Source organism: Bufo bufo, chromosome 3 (genome assembly GCF_905171765.1).
Source record: "Bufo bufo chromosome 3, aBufBuf1.1, whole genome shotgun sequence".
Taxonomy (NCBI): domain Eukaryota; kingdom Metazoa; phylum Chordata; class Amphibia; order Anura; family Bufonidae; genus Bufo; species Bufo bufo.
Genome location: NC_053391.1, coordinates 414,630,917 through 414,657,384, shown reverse-complemented (window position 1 = coordinate 414,657,384; position 26,468 = coordinate 414,630,917). Strand labels below are relative to the sequence as shown.

The 26,468-nt window shown below is 47.9% G+C and overlaps 1 protein-coding gene across 2 annotated transcripts in view; it reads left to right on the top strand.

The window, feature by feature from the left end:
* Positions 1-1,013: 1,013 nt before the first annotated feature.
* CIP2A (cellular inhibitor of PP2A) overlaps positions 1,014-26,468 on the top strand; it is a 74,738-nt gene continuing 49,283 nt past the window's right edge. For both annotated transcript variants that reach the window (XM_040424915.1, XM_040424913.1), the window contains exons 1-4: positions 1,014-1,601; positions 1,672-1,819; positions 7,617-7,729; positions 14,727-14,821. In XM_040424915.1, the coding sequence (XP_040280849.1) occupies positions 1,500-1,601; positions 1,672-1,819; positions 7,617-7,729; positions 14,727-14,821 (458 nt within the window). In that variant the 5' untranslated portion in view covers positions 1,014-1,499. The remainder of the gene's footprint in view (positions 1,602-1,671; positions 1,820-7,616; positions 7,730-14,726; positions 14,822-26,468) is intronic.

Here is a 26,468-nt window from a genome sequence, read left to right as displayed (position 1 = left end):
GATTTGCGGGCAATAATAGGACATGTTCTATCTTTCGACGGAACAGAAAAACGGAAATGGAATGCATACGGAGTACATTCCGTTTTTTTTGCAGAACCATTGAAATGAATGGTTCGGTATACGGAACTTAAAAAACGGCCCGTAAACACAAAATAAAAAACGGTCGTGTGAAAGAGGCCTAATACAGAACCAGCAAAGTAAATGAGATCTGACATTTTTCTTCCATGATGAAATTGACCCGCTGTCGAATTTTAGAATCTGCAGCGCATCAATTGTCAGTGGGATTACGCACCTTCTGTAGAGGAGTTTTCCCCGTAGACTTCAAAGGGGTTAACAGTCTAAAAAATCTGCAATAAAAGCTGCACTAAAACACACCAAAACTGCAATAAATAGTGGTGTTAGGCCTCATGCACACGGCTGTTGCCGTATTGCGGCCAGCATACAAGCGGGTCTGCAATACACAGGCACCAGCCGTGTGCACCCCGCATCATGGATGCGGACCCATTCACTTCAATGGGTCCGCAAATACAGAGATGTGGAATGGTGCGGAACGGAACCCTGCAGAATGGGCAGATCGCGGACCCATTAAGGCCTCCTGCACACAAACGTTCGTGCTGCGGCCCGCAAATTGCACGAACACCGACCGTGGGGCAGCTGCACCGGATCGCGGACCCATTCACTTTAATGGGTCCGTGATCCGCCCGTTCCGCAAAAAAATCGGACATGTCCTATCTTTTTGCGGAACGGAAGTACGGGACGAAACCCCACGGAAGCACTCCGTAGTGCTTCTGTAAGGTTCCGTTCCGTGCTTCCATTCCGCATCTTCGGATTTGCGGACCCATTCAAGTGAATGGGTCCGCATCCGTGATGCCGTATTGGGCAGGATGTGGCTGGATGCGGAATGCCCACGGAACGGCGCCCGTGTATTGTGGCCCGCATTTTGCGGGCCGCAATACGGCAACGGATCGCACACGTTTGTGTGCAAGAGGCCTGAAGTGAATGGGTCCGCGATCCGCTGCGGCTGCCCCACGGTCGATGTTCGTGCATTGCGGGGCGCACAAAAGTTTGTGTGCAGGAGGCCTAAAAGATTTGTTGCGTTTTTTCTTTTTGTTTCTGTTCAGCTAAAGAAACGTAATAAACAGCACAAATTAATAGCAATTTTTGATGAGAAGTTACATAAAAGTAGGGGGGAAAGTTGCCTGTTACAAGTGTCACTTCTGAACCCAAGTGCTTTTAATGTGATAGCCTTGGATGGCAGCAGGAAGGAATCCGTATATGGTCCGTATAATGGCATAACTCGCTTCTAATAGACGCCATTGGTGTTTAGATTAATGGCACCGCTTGCTCCCGGGCGTCCACCTTCCCAGCACTTCTGTCCCTCGCCGGCTGCCATAGTTCTAACCTGACGTCATGTCCTGCCCTAAACTAACATGAAAGTTTAGAGCGCGAAATTAGGTTGGAGCAGTTACTGCAGTGCTCCTGCCTCGGAAGCGGCCGCCATGGACCAAGTGTCCTGCATGAAGAGCCTGCTCCTGGCAGTGGGGCAGTACCGCAGCTGTAAGAACGAGGCCAACGGGGCAGCGCTGCAGCGGCAGCTGGAGGTGGGCACTGGTCACATATGTGCGGCTGCTGAGTGCGGCTCCCTGCTCACCCTGTTCCCTTCTGTCACAGGCATTCCTGGGGTTAAAGCTCAACAGGTTCTTTGTGTCCAGCCACATCCTGCCCAGTGAGTGTGTGAGCAGCCTGGTGGAGCTCATCGAGGACCCCAACAGCAGCCCTGCTGTCACCCTCAAGACCATCACCCTGCTGTCCAGTCTGGGTGAGAAGCCCCTCTCTTTCTGTCAATTAGGAATGTGTCATATTAGTGTGTACACCTTATGTATGTGTGTGTGTGTATATATACTGTAGGTGTGTGTATATATACTGTAGGTGTGTGTATATATACTGTAGGTTTGTGTATATATACTGTAGGTTTGTGTATATATACTGTAGGTGTGTGTATATATACTGTAGGTGTGTGTGTATATACTGTAGGTGTGTGTATATATACTGTAGGTGTGTGTATATATACTGTAGGTGTGTGTATATATACTGTAGGTGTGTGTATATATACTGTAGGTGTGTGTATATATACTGTAGGTGTGTGTATATATACTGTAGGTGTGTGTATATATACTGTAGGTGTGTGTATATATACTGTAGGTGTGTGTATATATACTGTAGGTGTGTGTATATATACTGTAGGTGTGTGTATATATACTGTAGGGGTGTGTGTATATATACTGTAGAGGTGTGTGTGTGTATATATACTGTAGAGGTGTGTGTGTGTATATATACTGTAGAGGTGTGTGTGTGTATGTATACTGTAGAGGTGTGTGTGTGTATGTATACTGTAGAGGTGTGTGTGTGTATATATACTGTAGAGGTGTGTGTATATATACTGTAGAGGTGTGTGTATATATACTGTAGAGGTGTGTGTGTGTGTGTGTGTGTATATATACTGTAGAGGTGTGTGTATATATACTGTAGAGGTGTGTGTGTATATATACTGTAGAGGTGTGTGTATATATACTGTAGAGGTGTGTGTGTGTGTATATATACTGTAGAGGTGTGTGTGTGTATATATACTGTAGAGGTGTGTGTGTGTATATATACTGTAGAGGTGTGTGTATATATACTGTAGAGGTGTGTGTATATATACTGTAGAGGTGTGTGTGTGTATATATACTGTAGAGGTGTGTGTGTGTGTGTGTATATATACTGTAGAGGTGTGTGTGTGTGTGTGTATATATACTGTAGAGGTGTGTGTGTGTGTATATATACTGTAGAGGTGTGTGTGTGTGTGTGTGTATATATACTGTAGAGGTGTGTGTATATATACTGTAGAGGTGTGTGTGTATATATACTGTAGAGGTGTGTGTGTGTGTATATATACTGTAGAGGTGTGTGTGTGTATATATACTGTAGAGGTGTGTGTGTGTATATATACTGTAGAGGTGTGTGTATATATACTGTAGAGGTGTGTGTGTGTATATATACTGTAGAGGTGTGTGTGTGTGTATATATACTGTAGAGGTGTGTGTGTGTGTATATATACTGTAGAGGTGTGTGTGTGTGTATGTATACTGTAGAGGTGTGTGTGTGTATGTATACTGTAGAGGTGTGTGTGTGTATATATACTGTAGAGGTGTGTGTATATATACTGTAGAGGTGTGTGTGTGTGTGTATATATACTGTAGAGGTGTGTGTATATATACTGTAGAGGTGTGTGTATATATACTGTAGAGGTGTGTGTATATATACTGTAGAGGGGTGTGTGTGTATATATACTGTAGAGGTGTGTGTATATATACTGTAGAGGTGTGTGTGTGTATATATACTGTAGAGGGGTGTGTGTGTATATATACTGTAGGTGGGTGTATATCTGTGGATGACACATAGGGCCATGAGGGGGACCAGCATAAGACACACATATAGCATCTTATGCTGGTCCCCCTCATGGCCCTATGTGTCCCCTCATGTGTCCTAAACTGCGCACATAACTGGCTTTGTGTGTAAAGTATTTTACTACTGTCTGAAACAAGCTCTCTCCTATTGATAACAGGTCCAGCCTCTGGACTCACTGTCACTATGAATGCACTACAGCGAGCGGAAGCGAGCTGGCCGGCGCGTGACTGACGTCACTTAGTAACGCTCCTCCCACTTAATTCAGGAAGCAGGAGCGTTACTAAGTGACGTCAGTCACGCGCCGGCCGGCCCGCTCCCGCTCGCTGTAGTGCATTCATAGTGACAGTGAGTCCAGAGGCTGGCCATTTTATCAATAGGAGAGAGCTTGTTTCAGACAGTAGTAAAATACTTTACACACAAAGCCAGTTATGTGAGCGGGGCCCCTTCATATATAATCGCAGCATTTTCGCGTCGGCCAAATCGCCATATGGCATTTGGCGATTATCGCAATTCGATTATTTTTTCGATATATCGTGCAGCCCTACCGGCTGCGTGAACAAGTGGATGAGGTGAGTTCATTTTTTTTTATTTATTTATTTTTTAACCCCTCAATCCACATTTTAGTAAGCATTCTGTATTCAGAATGCTATTATTTTCCCTTATGACCATGTTATAAGGGAAAATAATAACCTCTACACAACACCGAACCCAAACTTCAGTGAAGAAGTTCGGGTTTGGGTACCACATTCCGTTTTTTATCACGTGCGTGCAAAACACATTGCACCCGTGCGATAAAAACTGAACAACGCAATCGCAGTCAAAACTGATTGAAATTGTGTGCACGCTCGTGCAGGTTTCCCGCAATGCACACGCAACGCATCCAGAGCAAATCCGGGACGCCTGTCTGAAAGAGGCCTAAGGCTGGGTTCACACGGGCGTTGCGGGAAAATGCACAATTTTTCCACGCGAGTGCAAAGCGTTTTAATGCGTTTTGCATGCACATGAGAAAAATCGGTATGTTTGGTACCCAGAAGTTCGGGTTTGGGATCGGTGTTGTGTAGATTTTATTATTTTCCCTTATAACATGGTTATAGGGGAAACTAATAGCATTCTTAATGCAGAATGCAAAGTACAATAAGGCTGGAGGGGTTAAAAAAAATATAAATAAAAAAAATTAAACTCACCTCATCCACTTGTTCGCGCAGCCCCGCTCGTCGTCTTTCTTCTTCTTTGAGGACCTGGGAGGAAAAGGAACTGCGCTCGTCACGTGGTCCGTCACCATGGTGATGGACCATGTGATGAGCGCAGTGACGTCACCAAAGGTCTTTTTCCTCCCAGGTCATCAAAGAAGAAGAAAGACAACGTGAGTTTAATTTTTTATAATTTTTTTTTTTTTTTAACCCCTCCATCTCTAATTTACTCTGCATTCTGTTTTCAGAATGCTATTATTTTCCCTTATAACCATGTTATAAGGGAAAATAATAAAGATCGGGTCCCCATCTTGATCGTCTCCTTCATCGCAACCATGCGTGAAAATCACACCGCATCCACACTTGCTTGCGGATGCTTGCGATTTTCATGGAGCCCCATTCACTTCTATGGGGCCTGCGTTGCGTGAAAAACGCGCACAATATAGAGCATGCTGCGATTTTCACGCAACGCACAAGTGATGTGTGAAAATCACCGCTCATGTGCACAGCCCCATAGAAATTAATGGGTCTGGATTCAGTGCGGGTGAAAGAGGCCTAAGTGGCTGTTACCAACGTTTCAGGAGCCCAGCACCGCCCCGCATCCTCCAAATCCCCTCCTTGCTCCCCCGATGTCACACAGTTGAAGGACCGTAATCTCGCGCATGAGCAGTTCGTTCCCTGAGGCTGATGCCAGCACAGGGAAGGAACAGCCGGCACTGACATGCGTGAGATTACGGTGCTTCAACCATAGTTTTTCTTTTTATGTCAATGTTTTTTGGGGGGTTGAATTGTACTTTTCAGTTGCACTCTTCTCTTTTGGGGGCCATATAAGGCTAGGACTACACTGTGATATATGTCATAATGATAGGCAATGGAGTCATTGGATGGATTTGTGACAGTCATGTTGCTGTCTCAGCAAGACACCTTAAGACTATCACTTTAAAAAAAAATGTTGCACGACTTATCTGCGACTAGAAGTCGCCCAACAAATGTCGCCATGTAGGCCTAGCCTAACGGATTAGCTTATGTATCAGGCAATTGGTGGGGGGGTTGGCTGATTTGCATTAAAATTTGCAAAGTTTACCAGCAGTAAAAACGTGATCCTTTTATTCCGTGGGTCAGTACGACTACAGGAATGTGAAAAAATGTTTTTATGCCCAATTCTATCCCACAGCCATAACTATTTTTCTGTCCATGTGGCCACATGATGGTGATGATTCGCAGGAGGAAAAAGCAATTCTACACTTTGTTTTTCTTTTGTGTTTTTATAGTGATCCATTAGTGTGGTTCAAATAACATGTTAAAGGGGTATTCCTGTTAAGTTACCCCTAGCCACAGATAGGTTGGACCCCCACCGATCATGATGAGCACGCTGTACTCCTTGGAACCCCCCCCCCCCTAAATGGACATAGCCGCAGATCAGGCGTGTGAACTGCCACTCCATTCATCTCTATGGGTGTTCTGGAAATATCTGAGCACTGTTCATTTTGGTGGGCAAGGGGTAGGGGGTACCTCTTCTCATGACCGGTGGAGTGCCAGCGGTAGGACCCCCACCGACCTAATAGTTTTCCCCAGTCCTGTGGATAGGGTATACATTTAAACAAGCTGAATTCCCATTTTAACTTTAGTATACTGGTTAAGTGTAATTTTTCACACCTTTGCTAAAAAAAAAAAATATTATTATTTTTTTTCTAATAAAGGACACCACGGTTGAATCTGCTGTTCGCCCATATAATATCTTTGTATTCCTAGCCACCTTACATGTTATTGACCTCAGAATCCAAGAGGTTTCTCTGCTCTCGCCCTTCACTATAGAGCCTGGCAGTCAGTCGCGGCCCAGTTCCTGTGTACTGGGTGGGCAGAGGAAGGTTACCACAGTCAGCAGTGGGGGCAGCCTGCCACTCATATATATGCATTGCACCTGATAAAGGTGCCGCACCATTATCTCCTGGCACGGCAGCATCAACCTGGTGATGATTCCCTTTAATACGCTCCGTACAGTCGTTAAACAGACGTTTGAAAAAAGTCTGAGTCATCGCCAAAAGGAAGTGTTCCAGGGACGTTCCGACACGCAGGCCTCTACATGTAGCTTGAGGAAGGCCTGTGTGACGAGACACCACTGATTTATGCTGCTGGACCCTGGAAGAAGGCACTCTCGTTCGGGTGTCTGCCTGGCCGTGCGGAGGCGAGCGGATCCGTCCAGACTTATAATGGAAGTCAATGGGGACGGATCTGTTTGTAGATGACACAATATGGCTCAATCTTCAAACGGATCCGTCCCCCATTGACTTTCAATGTAAAGTCTGGACGGATCCGTTCAGGCTACTTTCACACTTAGAATTTTTTTTTAACTATAATGCAGACGGATCCGTTCTGAACGGATCCAAACGTCTACATTATAGGAGAGGATCCGTCTGAGCACATACCAGACGGATCCTCTCTGAACGCAAGTGTGAAAGTAGCCTTAGAAGTTTATGAATAGATTGACGTCAAGGTGTTACCCATTATTTCCATGTCCCTGCACGCTCTGATACTATCCAGTCAGTGCTTGCCGTGCCAGAGACACACCCTTCCGACAAGGCAAATGGTAACCGCCCACTTATCAATCAATTTCTAGGAGGAATAACAGATGAATGATGCATCAGTTCCAGGAAAATATGATCCAGAATTATTCTAGAAGTTATATATATATATATATATATATATATATATGTCAGGACAGCTGATGGGCCGTATTTAATCAGTAAGAGCGAAGCCCAGAGCCTCGTCGTTACTACTGACTGAATTGCCAGCTGTATTATTGAGGGATTGTCCCCTATTACATAGGAGAGGAAGCTAGCACCATACTGTAGCACATGGGTCTGTTAATATGGAGTGCGGGCCACATTTTCAGGGTCTTTACACTCCACATACTTTGCAACTCAAATATTGCAACATTTTGTTGACCTCTAACATTTCTTTTTGCTATTTGTTTTGTAGCTTCTGATGTTCAAACAAGACAAACTCTTTATGCTGCCTACAATGTCACCAGTGTGCTGGCTGGTGTGGTTCACCGGTACAGCTCCATCCTCACCGATCCTGTGCTATTACAGGTTTGTACCTTCTTTATAGGCTTATGCCTTCTACTTGTTAAATAGGTTTTTTCTTGTTTTTTATTTGTGCCCTATTAGGTACGAGTGGGGAAACCCCAGCGGTCAGGTAGTCCATTCCCTCAAATGTTTGGCATTTCACGAGGACCTGTCTCCTCTCCTAACTGGTCTAATTTAATAAATACTTCCCCATGAAATAACACGTCTGCAGCATCTTTTCTCGTGCATGGCATTGGGGGACACAGCACCATGGGTATATGTCCAACTACCACTAGGAGGCACTAGACACAAAAAGTGTTGGCTCCTCCCCGTTGGGCTATACCCTCTCCACAGGCACAAGGCTATTCAGTTTTTGTCTAGTGTCCGTAGGAGGCAGACCTGTCCTGCTTTTTTGCAGGTCCTGCTGTTTATTTTTTATTTTATTTTTTTATTCTTTTTTTCTCTCTTCTGCAGGTCTCGGTGATCTCCACCATTATACCTGCTGCAGGCTGGGGCTCCATCGTGTTCCACTTTAGTTGCCCCCCCTGCGGGCGCGTACTTCTGTACCATCGCCGGTCACCCAGTCCCCACAGACTGCATGCGCAGTGGCTTGCCGGCATTCCCACGGTTCCCGTGTTGAGTCTGCCGAAGGGGTGACCCTGCGGCGCCCGAAGACATCAGATGGTGAGTATAGTGAGTATATTCCCCTGTCCCTGCCCCAGGGTTAGGTTCCCTCCTGTGGCCAGGGGGGTGGGATCCACCTTAGCTGGGGGTCCTGGGAAGCTTCCATCTTCCTCCACCTTTCTCTTCCCCCTTGGTTGTTTTTTTCTCTCCTCCCTGGCCACACAGTCCAGGCGTCGCTTCTCCTGGGCCTTCCCCGCTACTTTAGTCCCCGGCTTTTGCAGGGACTAGGCCTCATCTTCCATGGCCTGTTCCCGGCTCCCAGGTGCTCTGTTTGCCCTGTTTCGCTCCCACCCTCCTCACCTAGTTTTGTGGGTCCGGAGGCCCCTCGGTCGGCCGCGATTCGTCCCACCCCCCTCGCTCCATTCCCAGCCGCCTCATAAATCGAGGCCCCGGCTTTTGGGCCTGCTAGGCCGCGATCTTCCCGGCCCCCCCTCCTTGCTTCCCGGGCTTTTCTGACCCCGCCCGGCCCTCGGGAGGGGCTATCTCCTCCACCCTTTACTGGTCTAACGTGGGTTATCTATCCAGTGGATAAATCCTCAGTTTAAAAGAACTGCAGACCCCCTTTAGGTCATTGTCCTATGTACTGTGTGAAGGCAGCTAATGCTGTACATAGGGATCACTCAAGTCGTTCCCCCCCACCCCTCCTCAATTGCTTCATTTCTCCTGCAGCCTCTATAGCTGCTGCAGCACCTCTTTGGGGAACATGGCATCCGGGTCCAGATATGACAGCCTCTGCTGGCTGCTCTATGAGGGTCTCCTCTCCCAGCCTCTCCTCGGATCGCCACGTCTTTTCACGTGCGTCCGCTGTCTACGAAGGCTGCCATGCGGTCGGCCTGCCCCTGCTTGTGTGCAGTACCTCTTTCCAGACCCCATTGTGTCCCCTGACCAAATCCTTTTGTGTAGGTCCCTTCTGAATGGTCTCCCTCTTTGTCAAAGCCATGGGAACCTTGTCTGACTCTCCCAATCCCTGGCGGAGTCGCTGGACCGCTACCTATCCAATTGCGGTCACCTATGCCCTCCCAGGGTCCTCCCTGCAGATGAGGCATGCTCAGATACCGGGTCCGGCAAGGGGTAGCTCACAGTACAACCTCGGGTGGTCTCAACAGGATTCCACGCATCCTCGGGTCCTCCCCAGGACAGGCCTGAGGCTGGTGACGAATCCTTTCCCGTCACCCCATCTGTTGCCTCGGGGGACACCTCTGCACCGATTCCCTTGGAACAGAGCATCAGGCGGTCTTCCTCCATACAGAAGCCTCTGGGAGGTCAAGACTAACGTGCACGGAGGAACCTCTCCTACCCAGGGTTGGTATCCCCTCTAGTGGATTTTCGGATGGCGCTCCCCTGACTGCACAGGTATTCAACCGCACAGGTAAGGCAGCCGTCCCCGTGTTTAGCATAATGAGTCACCTACTTGGTGTCTCTGGTACGTACGCCTTCTCCTTAACAAGGGGGTACCTGCACCACTGCCATAGGCTGTACCTGACAAGCCTTCCTGGTTCCCCTATTCCAGGGGCTATGCTCTACACATTTGAGAGTGTTTCCACCGGGTCCCCATCCTGGTGCTGGTGTTTGCCCCTCTACCTCATTACAGGGGGTCCCTGTTCTTGGCAAGCGCCTCCTGTTGGTTGGTAAGGAAAAGCAATTATATATGGCTGTTTCCATCCGCCTTGCTCTTTTTCATAGGTAGAGTACCTACACCTACTCCAGATGCTGAAGCCATTACTCCTGGCTGGCTCTATGGTGTTCCATGCGGCACTATTTCTCCCTTCCGGGCGAGATACACAGGCCGCCTTCAATTGCCTTGGCAATTGCACCTGTCTGTTCCCAGCCACTTTGCTCCTTTCATAGGTAGAGTACCTACACCATCTCCTGATGCTGTAGCCGATACCTCTGGCTGGCTCTATGGTGTTCCATGCGGCACTATTTTTCCCTTCCGGGCGGGATATACAGGCCGCCTTCAATTGCCGTTGCAATTGCTCCTGTCTGTTCCCAGACTTTTTTGCTCCCTTTCTTAGGTAGAGTACCTACACCATCTCCGATGCTGTAGCCAATACCCCTGGCGGGCTCTATTGTGTTCCATGCGGCAACATTTCTCCCTACGGGCGAGATATAGAGGCCACTTTCAATTGCCGTAGAATTGCCTCTGTCTGGTTCTAGTCGGCACCAAGCTGCCACCTTGGTCCCTTCATAGGTAGAGTACCTGCACCATTTCCTGATGCTGTAGCTGTTGCTCCTGTCTGGCTTTATGGTGTACCATGTGGCATTTTCTCTCCCTTACCGGACGAGATATTGAGGCCTCCTCCAATTGCCGTGGTCATTGCACCTACCTCATCATAGTGTGCACCAAACGGCCATCTTACTCCCTTCATAGGTAGAGTTCCTGCACCGTCTCTGATGCTGCAGCCGTTACACCTGTCTGGCTCTATGGTGTACTATGCGGCCCTGTTTCCCTTTTTTTCAGGCGAAATAGAGGGCCTCCTTCAGTTGCCATTTCACCTACCTGATTGTAGTGTGCACCTGTCTTGTTCTTTGTGGTACCGTGCGGCCCTATTTTCCCCTTCCCGGGCGGAATATAGGTACCATTGCTAACGCGGTAGCTGTTGCACCTCTCTGGTTCTAGGGTGCACCATGTGGCCACATTGCTCCGATCTTAAAGGTAGTACCTCTACCATCTCCAGATGCTGTACCCATTACACCTTTCTGGTCGTTTTCTGCACTACGCAGCCATATTTCTACTTTACAGGTTGAGTACCTGTACCCTCCAAACGCAGTAGCATTCCCAGATTCTGTGGCTATGTTTCCACTCTCCTTAGACATGCAGCCACTTTCCCTATATTTTAGGCGTGTGGTTGTATTACTCAAGGTGCTGGGCCCTATGGTGCAATCTGTGGCCCATACCGTTTCTGTATTACTGGGTGCTTTCTGCCCCCAGGTTCTAATCTGTGCTGCGGATGTTGGTTTCACCCTTTTGGTTCTTCCATACATCTCCACTCCGTTTCTGTCGTGCTCAATGGTCTCCTTGTACTTCTCAGGGCACTGTCTACAACAGGCCATCCTGGTTCTGCATGTGCATGGTTTCCATATCAGGCAGGGGTGGGCCAGCCCAACCCCCACCTTGTCGGTCTAGTGCTACTTATTGTAGCTCCAGTATATGGCTGATCTGTTCTGATCTGGCGGGTGGTCCACATACAACCATGCTCCCTACACCATGGCCAGGTGGTTGTTGGCCTTTGTGCTAGGGTTGCTCTTGCCATCTCTATAAGGTACTACGGTTTGCTGCGCTTCGCGTTACCCCATGTTATAGAGGAGTACTCGCGTTGTTTCCTATTACAGAGTGGCCTATTCCTGGTGGAGTACAGGGATCTCCACTGGATCTTCTACCTTGTTGGGGCACGTAGCTGGTGAGCATCGGCCGCTGCAGCAGTTTTCGGTCATCGCTGGATGTCCTCTGCCACATGGAATCCTTCTGGGGTCATCAGCATTTTTCATCGCTGGACGTCCTCCCTGACGGGTCAGGGACAGGACCACTGAGCGCCACACACCTGCCTGGTAGGTAATTTTTCAGCTGGTTGCTCTGGCATCGGACAGGGTCCCGTAGTTCCTTCTGGGTCCAGGTGTTCTCGGTATTCCCTTATATTCTCTGCTTAGTTGTACTACATGACAGAGGGGCAGTCCCCTTGGACCTTGCCGTCGTTTGCACCTGTCAGGTACTTTCTCCTGGGAGTTTTCAGTATGCCGGTCGCGGCTGGTTTCTACATTTCTGTGTAGTCTCACCCGGCTTTTTCATGGCGACTTCTGCATTCCTTATGCATATGGATGTCTGTCAATTTAGTGGTACATCCCGAGCTGCTGTACTTGTCCTCTCTTGGACAATGTATACAGTTTGCTAGTCACTGTTCTTGGAATGGGTAGTTGTCCATGGCCAATGTCCCTTCCCCTATGGTAGTTTCATCTCTCCTTTCCTGGATATTCTGGCTTGCGTTGTCTTCTGGTGGTTCAGCTCCTGGTTCCTTGTGAGCCCATCCCGGGTACTCCTTCTGGAGTCCCTGGTCCCCGTTTATTTGACCACTCAGGTTCTGCATGGCAATCGTTTTTTTGGGGGGATCGGGGCCTGGGTTGATTGTTCCCTTTATGGGTTCCAATAACCTTGTGGTCTTCTTGGAATTCGTGTCTCTTTTCCCATCCTCCCACGTCAAGTACCTGGTATTGAGTGGTTTAGCACAACGGTTTGCAATTCTGCCGTATGGTCTCCTTCGGGAGGGACCTCCTCCTGTTGTAGAACCTTTCCTCCTTAGGCGGTTGGAGTACTCTCCTTCTACTTCCATGTCTTTCAGTCCAGTGTGTCCTGCTGAGATTTCCTGGGCCTGTATCTGGTTCCTTTTTTCCCTGATGCTTCACATGCCCAGAGTTTCCTCTGGTCTTACGCTTCACAGTGATATCTTGTTTTCCGAGGCTCGGGCCTCATCTCCTGTTTTTGGGACGCAGGTCTTACTCTTTTTTCCTGGCTTTTACCTACAACCCCCTCCTTCTCCAAGGGTTGGCGGTTTCCTCTAGCAGCCTTGGGTTTTCGCCTTTTAAATAGGGCGCATAACTTCATCACCTGCCTTGCGGTGAGGGGAGACCTGCTCCCTTCACATGTGAGCCTTGCTACGGCTTCACTCACTCGTTTGGCTTCCAGTACTTCCTTGTTTCCTTTCTCCCCTGGCCTGTCAGGGGTTGGCCACAGGTTTTTTCGCTCTTTGGGTCTGAGACAATTTAGAGCGTTAGGTAGTCCCAACACACGGTGCTGTCCTCATTTTTTCTCCAGCCCTTGGCTGAGCTCGGTGTTCCCTTTTGCCGCCTTCTTGCATTTGGGATTTTCTTCCAGGCATTTTTCCTGGGGTGCTGACAGTCTTCTCTGATTCTTCCTTGAGGTTTCTTCCTTGTTATGGAACCTCTTGCCCATTCCGTGTTTTCTACTGTTGGGTCACATGGTTCTCCTGCACCTGTATACCCAACCGGTGGCATGGCTGTTCTTTTCCCACCCTCGGGGACTGCTTTGGGACGTCCCATGGTGCTGTGTCCCCCAATGCCATGCACGAGAAAATTGGATTTTTTGTACTCGCCGTAAAATCCTTTTCTCGTAGTAGGCATTGGGGGACACAGATCCCACCCTATGTTTTTACTTCCGATTTTCCGGGCTGGTCTCTTGATCTTTCCCGGTACGGGAGTTGTTGGTTCCTTGCTTTTTTTCTCTCTCCTACTGCTTTTTGTACAAACTGAATAGCCTTGTGCCTGTGGAGAGGGTATAGCCCAACGGGGAGGAGCCAACACTTTTTGTGTCTAGTGCCTCCTAGTGGTAGTTGGACATATACCCATGGTGCTGTGTCCCCCAATGCCTACTACGAGAAAAGGATTTTACGGTGAGTACAAAAAATCCAATTTTCTTCTAGCTCTACATTGTGCTGGAGTAACTAACCTATCTAGACAAAAATTAGGGCAGGGATAGGCAACCTCCGGCACTCCAGATGTTGTGACATTACAACTCCCAACATGCACACTTGATCTGCTCTTCTCAGAACTCTCATAGAAATGGTTGGAGCATGCTGGGAATTGTAGTTTCACAGAAGCTGGAGTGCTGAAGGTTGCTGGTGCCTGAATTATGCCTCTTTCACACGAGCGTGACGAATTAGGTCCGGATGCGTTCAGTGAAACTCGCACCATTTTGCAAGCAAGTTGTCAGTTTTGTCTGCGATTGTGTTTTTTCCACGCGGGTGCAATGCATTTTCATGTGTTTTTCACGCGCGTGATAAAAAAACTGAAGGTTTACAACATCTCCTAGCAACCATCAGTGAAAAACGCATCACACCCGTACTTGCTTGCGGATGCAATACGTTTTTCACGCAGCCCCTTTCACTTCTATGGGGCCAGAATATAGAACATGCTGCGATTTTTCACGCAACGCAGAACTGATGCGTGAAAAACAACGCTCATGTACACTGATTGAAATGAATGGGTCAGGATTCAGTGCGGGTGCTATGCGTTCACGTCACGCATTGCACCCGTGCGGAAAACTCGCTCGTGTGAAAGGGGTCTTAGGGTTATGAACAAAAGGCTTGCGGCATTTGATAAATTTGGTGCAAAGTACTCCAAGGCAGACTGAAGCAAAATGGACTTCAGATATTCTACTCATAAATTTCACCCATGTTTTTGATCCTCATGTTCTGGCATATCTAAATTTGGGTACGTCAGAAGATTTTGGGTTAGCATTGTATTTATTATGAATTCTATACATTTTGACCTGTTTTTTCCCCCCCCCCCTAACAATCTCACTGTTGATGGCTTATATTTTTATTAGAGCCTTCAGCTGCTGCAAAGACTGACCTACGATGTAAGAGTTCTGCATGCAAGTGTCAATATAGAGGAATTAATTTCCTTCTTGATGAACAGAATGTAAGTATGCTGTTGTTTTTTAAGTGATGTAATTGTAATATATATCACATTTAAAGATTTATTGTGTGCATCTTTATACTATAGCTGGAAAGTCTTCGATTCCTCTGTGACCGTCATTGCCAGTTTGTGATGAGTAGCTGAAATACAGTATGTCAGGAGGATTACACAGGATGTGTTTGGGAACTTTATATTATGGCATATTAGCGCTGTTTATTGTAAACTGGCCTATCGCTTTAAAGGGGCTGGCCGTTTTGGAGCTAATGTATTACAGTGACAGCCTGTATTCATCTTATATGCTGTATGAAGGCGCAACGTGCCGTCATTGATGGAAGGTATGTGTCACCGAGATTCCTGGCCTTGGTGAGGTAAGAGACGGTAGTTTTAAGTGTCAGCGGCAGCTTGTGCTGACTGACACTGTTGTTTGTTAGTATGGCTGTAAAGCCGATCCGGGCCGGCTTACTGGGAGTAGCCAAAGTGCTGGGTGGGTGGCACTCCCCACGCTCCAGGTCAGGTCTTTTTTGGCCTAAATAAAACCCAGCCAGCAGTCTCAGCTGGTGGTGGTTTATTCTCCATGTAACAGAGAAGCTGGGGACTCTCTGTGTTTTGGGACCTGTGAATTTGTGCCGTGTTAAAGGGCTGACAGCCGCATGCCGGGAAACAGGCCCCTAAAGCCTGCTGTGGACTGCGGGTGGAAAACTGCTAACCAGGTGACGATTTTGCTCTATGGACATTGCATGGTGTGAACAAACACCAAGACTGTGAACGGTCATTTTGTTTTTCCTTGTGTGAATAAACGCTGAACTGTTTAAGTTAAAGACTTTGTGATTGCCTCTATACTGCGTCCGCTAGCCTGTCTACCAGAGCAAAACCCGACAACGCACATAGGGAGAGATTTATCAGAACCGGTGTAAAGAAAAAATTTGCTTAGTTGCCCAAAGCAACCAATCAGATTCCACCTTTTAATTTTTCAGAGCTCCTTTAGAAAATGGAAGGATCTATCTAATTGGTTGCTATCGACAAGTAAGCCATTTTTCCCCTCACCCATGACGGCACCCCATGCGACCAGGGACCTCCCATCCGGGACAGGAAACCTGTGAAGATAAAAGGTTCACACCCCCACCAAGCACCAGTTCAGGTTTCCTGTCCTCCGGATAGGAAGTCCCTGGGAAGCTTCACGTTGGTTCTCACCTGCAGCCGGGGGGAGGCCCAGGTTCTTATCCGGTGGGTGGCCTCCCCCAGGTGGCGTTATGCTCTCCGGGGCTGCTGCCTATAGTCTGGGCTTCTTCCCCCACATCCCGGCGCTGGCCTGAGGGAGCCGCTGTGGCAGTGTTCAGGCGGCTTCCCTTCTTGCTCCCGGGTTGCCCGTCTTCCTGTCGGCGTCGGAGGGGGCGTCTGCGCATGCGCGCGCCCCGACGCGGGGGGGCGGGGCTTGACCCGGAAGTCGGGTTAAGCGCCGATGTGTGCCCTGGCGCGTCCTTTAAAATATAAATGGGGCAGAGGGGGGGAACCCAGCCGGCTGATGTGGCACACAGTGTGGTGCTGAAGAGGCTCTTGGTTTCCAGCAAAGATGTCAGAGCCGGCAGACGGACGCGCCGAACCCCTGGAACCCTCAAGGCCCGCGAGTCCGGTACCAGTCCTGAGGAGTGGGGGCTAAAAAAGGTGGTGAGATGTATCTTTTTTATTAATGGGGTGTTATCTGCTTGATTTGTGTAGGTGGCAAAGCCCCCCAAAAAAGCGGCCTCTAAAACTAAGCATAAGGAGTGTGCAGGATGTAAGGCCCTCCTAGCTTCCTCCTATTCTAAGCCGTTATGCACCCCATGTATCGATAGGTTGGTGGCGGAGGAGTCCCAGAGTCTTTCCAAGAATATGCGATCTTTAATAAGATCTGAAGTGAAAGCCTCCTTAAAATCCTTGAGTACGAATCGCCCGCGGTCTCCGGAAAAATCTCCGGATATTAGGGATTCGGATATAGACCATTCTGACGTGGAGGAAAGAGAAGCAGGCCAGTTACTCTCTAATGACGCTACTTCGTCAGCAGAAGAAGAAACAGGGGGTTCCTACTTCTCGCCCGAAGATACCCAAAACCTCCTTAAAGCGGTCAGAGCAACTATGCAGTTAGAAGAGGTGAAACAGGCTAGGTCGACAGCAGATGTTGCCTTCCAGGGGTTAGGTCCCAGAAAGCAGAGGGTTTTCACCATTCATGAGAATGTGCAGGCATTAATTAAAAAGGAATGGAAGAATCCTGATAGGAAGTTTTTTATTCCAAGCTCCGTTAAAAGGAAATATCCCTTTGACGAGAAAGTAGCAGCCTGTTGGGACAAGGCCCCTACTGTTGACGCTCCGGTGGCGAAGATTGCCAAGAAGTCTGCTCTACCGTTTGATGACCTGGGTAGCCTGTCTGATCCTCTGGATAAAAAACAGGATTTTTATTTAAAGAAGGCCTGGGAATCATCCTCTACCTGCTTGAGACCGGCGGTTGCAGCGTCATGGGTCTCTAGGTCACTGCATATCTGGCTGGAACAGTTAGAACAGCATCTCAGTGAGAAGAAGCCAAGAGAAGAAGTTTTGGCCTCCCTTCCCACCTTTTTTAAGGCTGTAGATTTTTTTAGCCGATGCCTCCACAGATATAGTTAGGTTCTCAGCCAGATCATCCGCCATGTCCAATGCGGCTAGAAGAGCTATTTGGCTGAAGTCCTGGAAGGCTGATCAGGGTTCTAAGGCTAGGTTATGCTCTATCCCCTGTGAGGGTGACAGGCTCTTTAGATCTTCCCTCGATGATATACTTGAAAAAGCCTCAGACAAGAAGAAGGGTTTTCCAGCTCCTCAACGCCCCCCCTTTTTTTTTGTAGATACCAAGGCAAAAGGGTAGGCAATATGATAGAAGGGAAAAGGATAAATTTCCTAAGAAATCCGGAGGTTTCCTTTTTAAACCCCAAGATCAAAGACCCAAAGATAAGCAATGACGCCGAACCCCAGGTAGGGGGAAGATTATCTCTTTCTCCCAGCCTGGAAAAACATAACCAAGAACGGCTGGATCCTGGGAGGGATTGGAGAGGGGTTCCGGCTGGAGCTTCTGACCCGTCCCCAGGATTCGTTCAGGCTGACAGATTACCCCAAGGATCTAGTCAAGAGACAGGCCTTAGAGTCAGAGGTCCTACTGCTTCTGCGAAAAGGGGTGGTTGTCCCGGTTCCGCAGGCAGAGAGGGGCAGGGGTTTTTACTCTCCTCTTTTTTTAGTAAAAAAAACCAATGGCTCCTTCTGGGTAATCCTAAACCTGAAGAAATTAAACAGATTCCTCAGCTACAAGAAATTTCGCATGGAGACCATAAGGTCGGCCATAGATCTCCTATCAAAAAATTGCTGGATGGCGACTCTGGACTTAGAGGACGCGTACTACCACGTGCCAATTCATGTGTCCTCCCAAAAATATTTGAGGACAGTCTGGGTTCAGGGGGAATGTCTGCACCTGCAATACAGAGCCCTGCCTTTTGGGGTTTCTCAAGCTCCCAGAATCTTCACAAAAGTGATTGCGGAAGTAGCCTCCTTCCTAAGGTTGTCAGGGGTTCCGTTGCTGCCATACTTGGACGACTTCCTGTTTATTTCCCAGACCAAGGAAGGCTTGATTCAAAACATCGAAGTTTCCTGCGCCCTGTTAAAGAGCCTGGGCTGGAAAATAATTTGGGAAAAGTCTTGCCTAACACCATCTCAGAATTGTGTATTTTTAGGCATCCTTTTAGACTCCCGAGTAGAAAAGTCCTTCCTCCCGTCCACCAAGATATTCTCCATCAGGGAGCATGTTTGGGATCTTTTCAGATCCTACCTCTGCTCGTTCAGGAGGGCAATGGCAGTGCTGGGCCACCTGACAGCAACCTTTCCAGCGGTCCTATATGCGCAGGCCCACACAAGGAAGCTACAGTCATGCATCCTGAGCCAATGGGACGGCTGCAAGCAGTCGTTGGACCAGCTTTTCCACTTATCCGCAGAGGCGAGAGTGTCTCTTCTTTGGTGGACTGTGACAGAGAATCTCTCAGCAGGAGTACCATGGTCCTTTCAGGATCCAATAGTAATAACAACGGACGCCAGCCCGTGGGGTTGGGGGGCCCACTCGGAGAACAAGGGTTGGCAGGGGAGGTGGGATTTGAATACCATGAAAGCCACCTCGAACTTCAAAGAACTAAAAGCAGTAGAAATGGCCTTAAAAGCGATAGCTCCAGACATATCCTTCAGGAACATAATTCTATACTCAGACAACTTGACAACAGTGGCATACATCAACCATCAAGGCGGAACAAGGGTACCTTCTCTGGCAATACTCTGTCACCAGATCTTTCAGTTAGCGGAACAGAAACATCTATCCCTGTCGGCAGTCCACATAAAGGGGAAAGAGAACATAGTAGCCGATTTTCTGAGTCGCACCCAGCTAAAACAGGGAGACTGGTGCCTAAACCCAGAGGTCTTCTCCCAGTTAACGCAGAAATTCGGCCTCCCCACGGTCGACCTATTTGCCTCCAGAAAGAACAGGAAAGTGGAAAGGTTCTTCTCCATAAATCGTCTGGACGATCCAACAGCTTTAGACGGTTTAGCACAGAACTGGGCTCAGGAGGAGGGTTACGCCTTCCCTCTTTTTTCCCTAATTCCGCAGGTCCTGAAAAAAGTCCAGAGGGAGAAAGCGACAGTTACCCTAGTGGCCCCAGTGTGGCCGAAAAGGTCCTGGTACTCCTGCCTCCTAGACCTAGCAATAGCCCCCCCCTTGGTTTCTGCCCCCTCGGGAGGATCTATTATATCAAGGCCCGATCCTGCATCCCAATCCAGTAATTTTGCTTCTGGCAGCATGGAGGCTGAGAGGGAGATTTGGTTAGGTCGGGGTCTGTCCCAATCTGTAGTATCCACCTTTTTGGGAAGTAGGAAAGCCACCACAGCCAGAAAATATAATAAAATCTGGGAAGTCTTTTCCTCCTTTTTAGGGATCAATCCTGACCCCTTCTCTCCTCCAAATGTCTCTAGGGTCCTAGATTTTTTTACAAGCTGGCTTGGATAAGGGGCTTAGGGCTTCCACCCTAAGAGTACATGTGGCAGCCTTGAGTTACTTCTTCGATTCCCAGCTGGCTCTGCATCCTTGGGTTAAAAGGTTTCTGTCAGCAGCCTCCAGGATCCGCCCTTCGATAAGATCCTTGTCCCCTCCTTGGGACCTAAACACGGTCTTGACGGCCCTGTCACAGAAACCTTTTGAGTCCTTGTCAGACATGCCCATAGATATGCTCTCCTTTAAGATGTCCTTTTTACTGGCCATTACTTCAGCTAGGAGGATCTCAGAGATTCAAGCTTTCTCGGCTTTTCCTCCTTATACCCAGGTCTTGGACGACAAAGTTATTATTAGGCCTCTCCCGTCCTTCCAGCCAAAGGTGGTTTCGGACTTCCATAGAAGTCAGGATGTTGTCCTTCCATCTTTTTTCCCTAATCCCTCTAATAGTTTAGAAAGGGAGTATCATTGCCTGGACGTCAAAAGATGTCTGCTTGCTTATTTAGAGTCTACCTCGGCCTGGAGGTTGGAAGAAAACCTCCTTATTCAGTTTTGGGGTAGGAATAAGGGGCGGAAAGTGTCCACCTCAGTTATTGCTAGATGGGTTAAAAGGGCCATTTCTGAAGCCTATTTAGCGCAGGGTCTCTCGCCCCCTTCAGGGTTTGGAGCCCACTCCACCCGAGCGGTAGCTACGTCCTGGGCCGAGAAGGCGGATGCCTCCCTGGCCCAAATTTGTAGAGCAGCAACTTGGAGCTCTCAACATACCTTTTTAAAGCATTACAGGCTCCAACTTCACACGGATTCCGCCTTTGGTAGGAAGGTGCTTCAGGCGGTTGTCCCCCCCCCTAGTTTCTCATTAATAGTCTATCTCGCATGGGGTGCCGTCATGGGTGAGGGGAAAACAACATTGCTTACCGGTAATTGTTTTTCTCGATACCCATGACGGCACCCCCGAAATTTTCCCTTCCCTAATATAAAAAAATAAAATAAAACTAAAAGGCTTTTAGTTGTCCTTTATTAGGTTATATGCGGAGTAGCCCGCTACTTCCTTATAGGTTTCTGAGAGTTTCTCTCTTGGGTATTGAAGAGATATAATGTACCGTATTGGATCTCTCTCTCTCTCTCTCTCTCTCTTTCTTACGTGTATTCACCTCCGGAGTACTGTTTATTACTATCACTGGTGCTTGGTGGGGGTGTGAACCTTTTATCTTCTCAGGTTTCCTGTCCCGGATGGGAGGTCCCTGGTCGTATGGGGTGCCGTCATGGGTATCAAGAAAAACAATTACCGGTAAGCAATGTTGTTTTCCTTTGCACCAGTTTTGATAAATCTCCCCCAAAGTTTTTCTGAGTCTACGCTGTGCTATATCTGTGGACCAGCCACTCTTCTCTATAAGATAATTGTAGCTTGACATTTGGACTAGTTTCCTGTGCTAATAGGGTTACTATTGAGGAGGCCGTATGTCCCTCCATCTGTAGCATCTTATGGATGGGAATGGCAGATACACTCACCTAAAGAATTATTAGGAACACCTGTTCTATTTCTCATCAATGCAATTATCTAGTCAACCAATCACATGGCAGTTGCTTCAATGCATTTAGGGGTGTGGTCCTGGTCAAGACAATCTCCTGAACTCCAAACTGAATGTCAGAATGGGAAAGAAAGGTGATTTAAGCAATTTTGAGCGTGGCATGGTTGTTGGTGCCAGACGGGCCGGTCTGAGTATTTCACAATCTGCTCAGTTACTGGGATTTTCATGCATAACCATTTCTAGGGTTTACAAAGAATGGTGTGAAAAGGGAAAAACATCCTGTATGCGGCAGTACTGTGGGCAAAAATGCCTTGTGGATGCTAGGTCAGAGGAGAATGGGCCGACTGATTCAAGCTGATAGAAGAGCAACGTTGACTGAAATAACCACTCGTTACAACCGAGGTATGCAGCAAAGCATTTGTGAAGCCACAACACGCACAACCTTGAGGCGGATGGGCTACAACAGCAGAAGACCCCACCGGGTACCACTCATCTCCACTACAAATAGGAAAAAGAGGCTACAATTTGCACAAGCTCACCAAAATTGGACTGTTGAAGACTGGAAAAATGTTGTCTGGTCTGATGAGTCTCGATTTCTGTTGAGACATTCAAATGGTAGAGTCCGAATTTGGCGTAAACAGAATGAGAACATGTATCCATCCTCTGATGGCTACTTCCAGCAGGATAATGCACCATGTCACAAAGCTTGAATCATTTCAAATTGGTTTCTTGAACATGACAATGAGTTCACTGTACTAAAATGGCCCCCACAGTCACCAGATCTCAACCCAATAGAGCATCTTTGGGATGTGGTGGAACGGGAGCTTCGTGCCCTGGATGTGCATCCCTCAAATCTCCATCAACTGCAAGATGCTATCCTATCAATATGGGCCAACATTTCTAAAGAATGCTATCAGCACCTTGTTGAATCAATGCCATGTAGAATTAAGGCAGTTCTGAAGGCAAAAGGGGGTCCAACACCGTATTAGTATGGTGTTCCTAATAATTCTTTAGGTGAGTGTAGATGGGAGGGAAGGCTTTCTAACCAAGGGGGCAGGGATTCATCAATGTAGCAGACCTTGCAGAACTTAGATAAGGGCACGTGTTAGAAAGTGGCATGTCATTTGATGCACAATGGTTAACATTAGCGCTAAAGAAGTCCCTGGTAGTAATGAACAAGTCCGACCAGTATGACCGGTACCTGCTATACCCTAACAGGAGTCATTGGTACCATTTTGGGGTACATATGACTTCTTGATTACTTTTAATTGGCTATTTTTACCCTGTTCACTGTACATGATAAATATTTTAATAGTTCGGACGTTTTCAGACACACTAGTTTATTTTCTAGAAAAATTGGGAAAATGGATGAGTTACATTTTTTATGTTTTTGGATTTTAAAAATGTTGTTACTGTCATTTTTAGTCCCCTCAGGAGGCTTGAACATATGTTTCTCTGATCTCATACCACTGTAACCTGATTGGAATTTTTGCGGGATACGCATGCTTCCTCGTCACTATTCACCGTGGCATTCAAGGGGTTACTATGCTTGTGTATGACTGATGTATTTGTCATGCATCGTGAAGGGGTTAAATACATGTATATTAGAAAATTGAATGATTTCCTATTCTATAAACAAATTAAGAAAAAAAAACGGAATAACCCTTGAGTTAATAAAAATGTGAGCAATTTCCTTTTAAATTGGACCGAGTTCTTCATCATTGTAGGATAAGCATTATTTTTTTGCTGGTTTCACACTTACATGTGGCACCAAACCCGAACGTTCAGCTTCATGCACATCTATTGTGGGTTGTTGGGATTGTGGGCACATGTCATTGAATTGGTGAATCCACTTCTGAACCTTTGCTGTGTTAATTTTAAGATCAGTTCACAGTTTTTCTGTTGTAGTTTTACTACCAGTAATTCTTGTCCTGCCTCCTTGTTAGGCTACTTTCACACTGCCGTTTTTGGGTCCGCCTGTGAGATCCGTTTCAAGGCTCTCGCAAGCGGCCCAAAATGGATCAGTTCAGCTCCAATGCATTCTGAATGGATAAGGATCCGTTCAGAATGCATCAGTTTGCCTCCGTTTAGCCTCCATTCCGCTCTGGAGGCGGACACCAAAATGCTGCCTGCAGTGTTTCGATGTCCGTCTGACGAAACTGAGCCAAACGGATCCGACCTGACTTACAATGTAAGTCAATGGGGACGGATCCGTTTGTACTGACACAATATGGTGCAATTGAAAACGGCTCCGCCTCCCATTGACTTTCAATGTAAGTCAAAACGGATCCGTTTGCATTATCATGAACGGATGGTAATGCAAACGGATCCGTTCTGAACGGATACAAGCGTTTGCATTATAGATGCGGATCCGCACCCTAAATGCAGGTGTGAAAGTAGCCTTAGTGACACTTGCTGTACTCGTGTGTAAGGACTAATACTGACAGGCAGGTGTCATGTGCGCCCACAGAAAGCTGCCTGATCGTTTCTCTGTTTCGTTTTTCACAAAATGAAAGCTGGAATCTGTTCTGTGTTCTCTGGTTATTGTGTGAGATTGTGGTCAGAGGTGGAGGAGATGCAGCAGGGCGGTTTCATACATATAACCTGCTCTAGGGTGCTTTTCAGTTTACAAAACAATGACATACAGAAATAGACGAGCTTAACCCCTTAAGTACACGGCCATATTTCACCTTAAGGACCAGGCCATTTTTTGCAAATCTGACCAGTGTCACTTTATGTGTGAATAACTTTAAAACGCTATTACTTATCCAGGCCGTTCTGAGATTGTTTGTTCCGTCACATATTGTACTTCATGACACTGGTAAAATGGAGTAAAAAAAAAATAAAAAATTTATTTATAAAATAATACCAAATTTACCAAAAATTTGGAAAAATTAGCCAATTTCCAAGTTTCAATTTCTCTACTTCTATAATGCATAGTAATACCTCCAAAAATAGTTACTTTACATTCCCCATTAGGGTTGTTGCGGGTATCGAAATTTCGATACCCAATCAATACTTTTGTCCCGCTATCGATACGATACGGGGATTTCCATTTTTTCGATATTGGGCTGCTCTGCTGCGCAGTCTTGTATCTCTGAACATGTTCTCTCAGTAGTACGGGGAGAAGGAAGCTGTCCTCCCTCCCCCCTGTGCTGCTGCCACCAATGAGGAGAGAGGGGCGGAGGAGGGGCGGGCGCACTGCACCACCAATGATGCACGACTTTTCCTACACAGAGCGGAGCCCAGCGACTATTCCATGCCCGCAGTGCCCCATTACTGTCTCCTCTCCTGCTCCACATGCTGATTTACTATCGGAGCGATGGGGAGGAGACATCAGCTTCACTAGTGGGCGTTCCTTCTTCCTGCGCTGCAATTGAACAGCGCTACAGCCAGGGAGAAGGAACGCCCACTAGTGAAGCTGATGTCTCCTCCCCATCCCTCCGATAGTAATCAGCATGTGGAGCAGGAGAGGAGACAGTAATGGGGCACAGCGGATGAACGGAGCGGTGCCCAGGAATAATGGTGAGTGCTGGGACATTGCTGGGCGCCGCTCTGTGTAGCCTAATACTTAGTCTGGACCCACGTCTTTAACACATAATAATACAGGAGCCGGGTGCTGGCAGCAGAATCGCATAGCCGGCACCCTGCCTCTGACATGGAGCTGCGATCAGCGGCAGTTAACCCATCAGGTGCGGCACCTGAGAGGTTAACTGCCGCTGATCTGCCAGTACCCGCCTCCTGTATTAAGGGGTAATTATCATTGCTGGCGCAGTGTGCCCCCCCCCCCCCCATCCCATTAAAATCATTGGTGGCACAGTGCGCCGGCCCCTCTCAACCCCTTCCCCCCCTCCCCCCCCCCGTATTAAAATCATTGGTGGCAGTGGTCACAGGGTCCTCTCCCCTCCCCCTCATTGGTGGTGCAGTGGCAGCTTCTGATCGGAGCCCCAGCTGTGTAAGCCTGGGGCGCTCCGATCGGTTACCATGGAAGCCAGGACGCTACTGAAGCACAGAACAGCAGGGACAGTGTGAGGTCTTATTCACCCTGATAGAGCTTACCACTACCATGGCAAGCAGGACACCTGTGAAGGCGTCCTGTTGCCATGGTAACAATCACCCACTGCCAGAACAGCAGCGGGTGATGGGGAAGGAGGGGGGGGCCCCTCCCTCTGTGATCTATTCCTGTCGGGTGGCTGCAAGGGCACAGCAGCCCCCCGATGCAAAGGGTTAAACGGCTGACATCACAGCACAGATGTCAGCCGTTTATACCAGAGTGTCAGCAATGTGCTGACATTCTGGTATACCCACTGGACGCCAATGAATATTCAAGAGGAGGCGGGCGGGGGATCGCGATCCCGCCTGCCGCACCGCCCGCCTCCCGCACCGCCTGTGAATCAGGGACCGCGGGGATCAGAAACTGCAGAAAGCGCTGCAGACCGCAGTCTGAATTGATCTGCGGTTTGCAGCGATCGACGGTGCGGTTTGTCAACCCCCCTCGGCATTGACACAAGGTGCCTGGCTGTGTGCAACAGCCGGGGTCTCAGCGCTGTCACCATGTCTGCAGACATGGTGACAGTTTAATGCCATGACGTGTATACTCGTCATGGAGTGCTATGTAGCAGTGCTCCATGACGAGTATACATGTCATAGGTCGGGAAGGGGATAACACCAATCGGATATACACTGCTCAAAAAAATAAAGGGAACACGTAAACAACACAATGTAACTCCAAGTCAATCACACTTCTGTGAAATCAAACTGTCCACTAAGGAAGCAACACTGAGTGACAATCAATTTCACATGCTGTTGTGCAAATGGGATAGACAACAGGTGGAAATTATAGGCAATTAGCAAGACACCCCCAATAAAGGAGTGGTTCTGCAGGTGGTGATCACAGATCACTTCTCAGTTCCTATGCTTCCTGGCTGATGTTTTGGTCACTTTTGAATGCTGGCGGTGCTTTCACTCTAGTGGTAGCATGAGACGGAGTCTACAACCCACACAAGTGGCTCAGGTAGTGCAGCTTATCCAGGATGGCACATCAATGCGAGCTGTGGCAAGAAGGTTTGCTGTGTCTGTCAGCGTAGTGTCCAGAGCA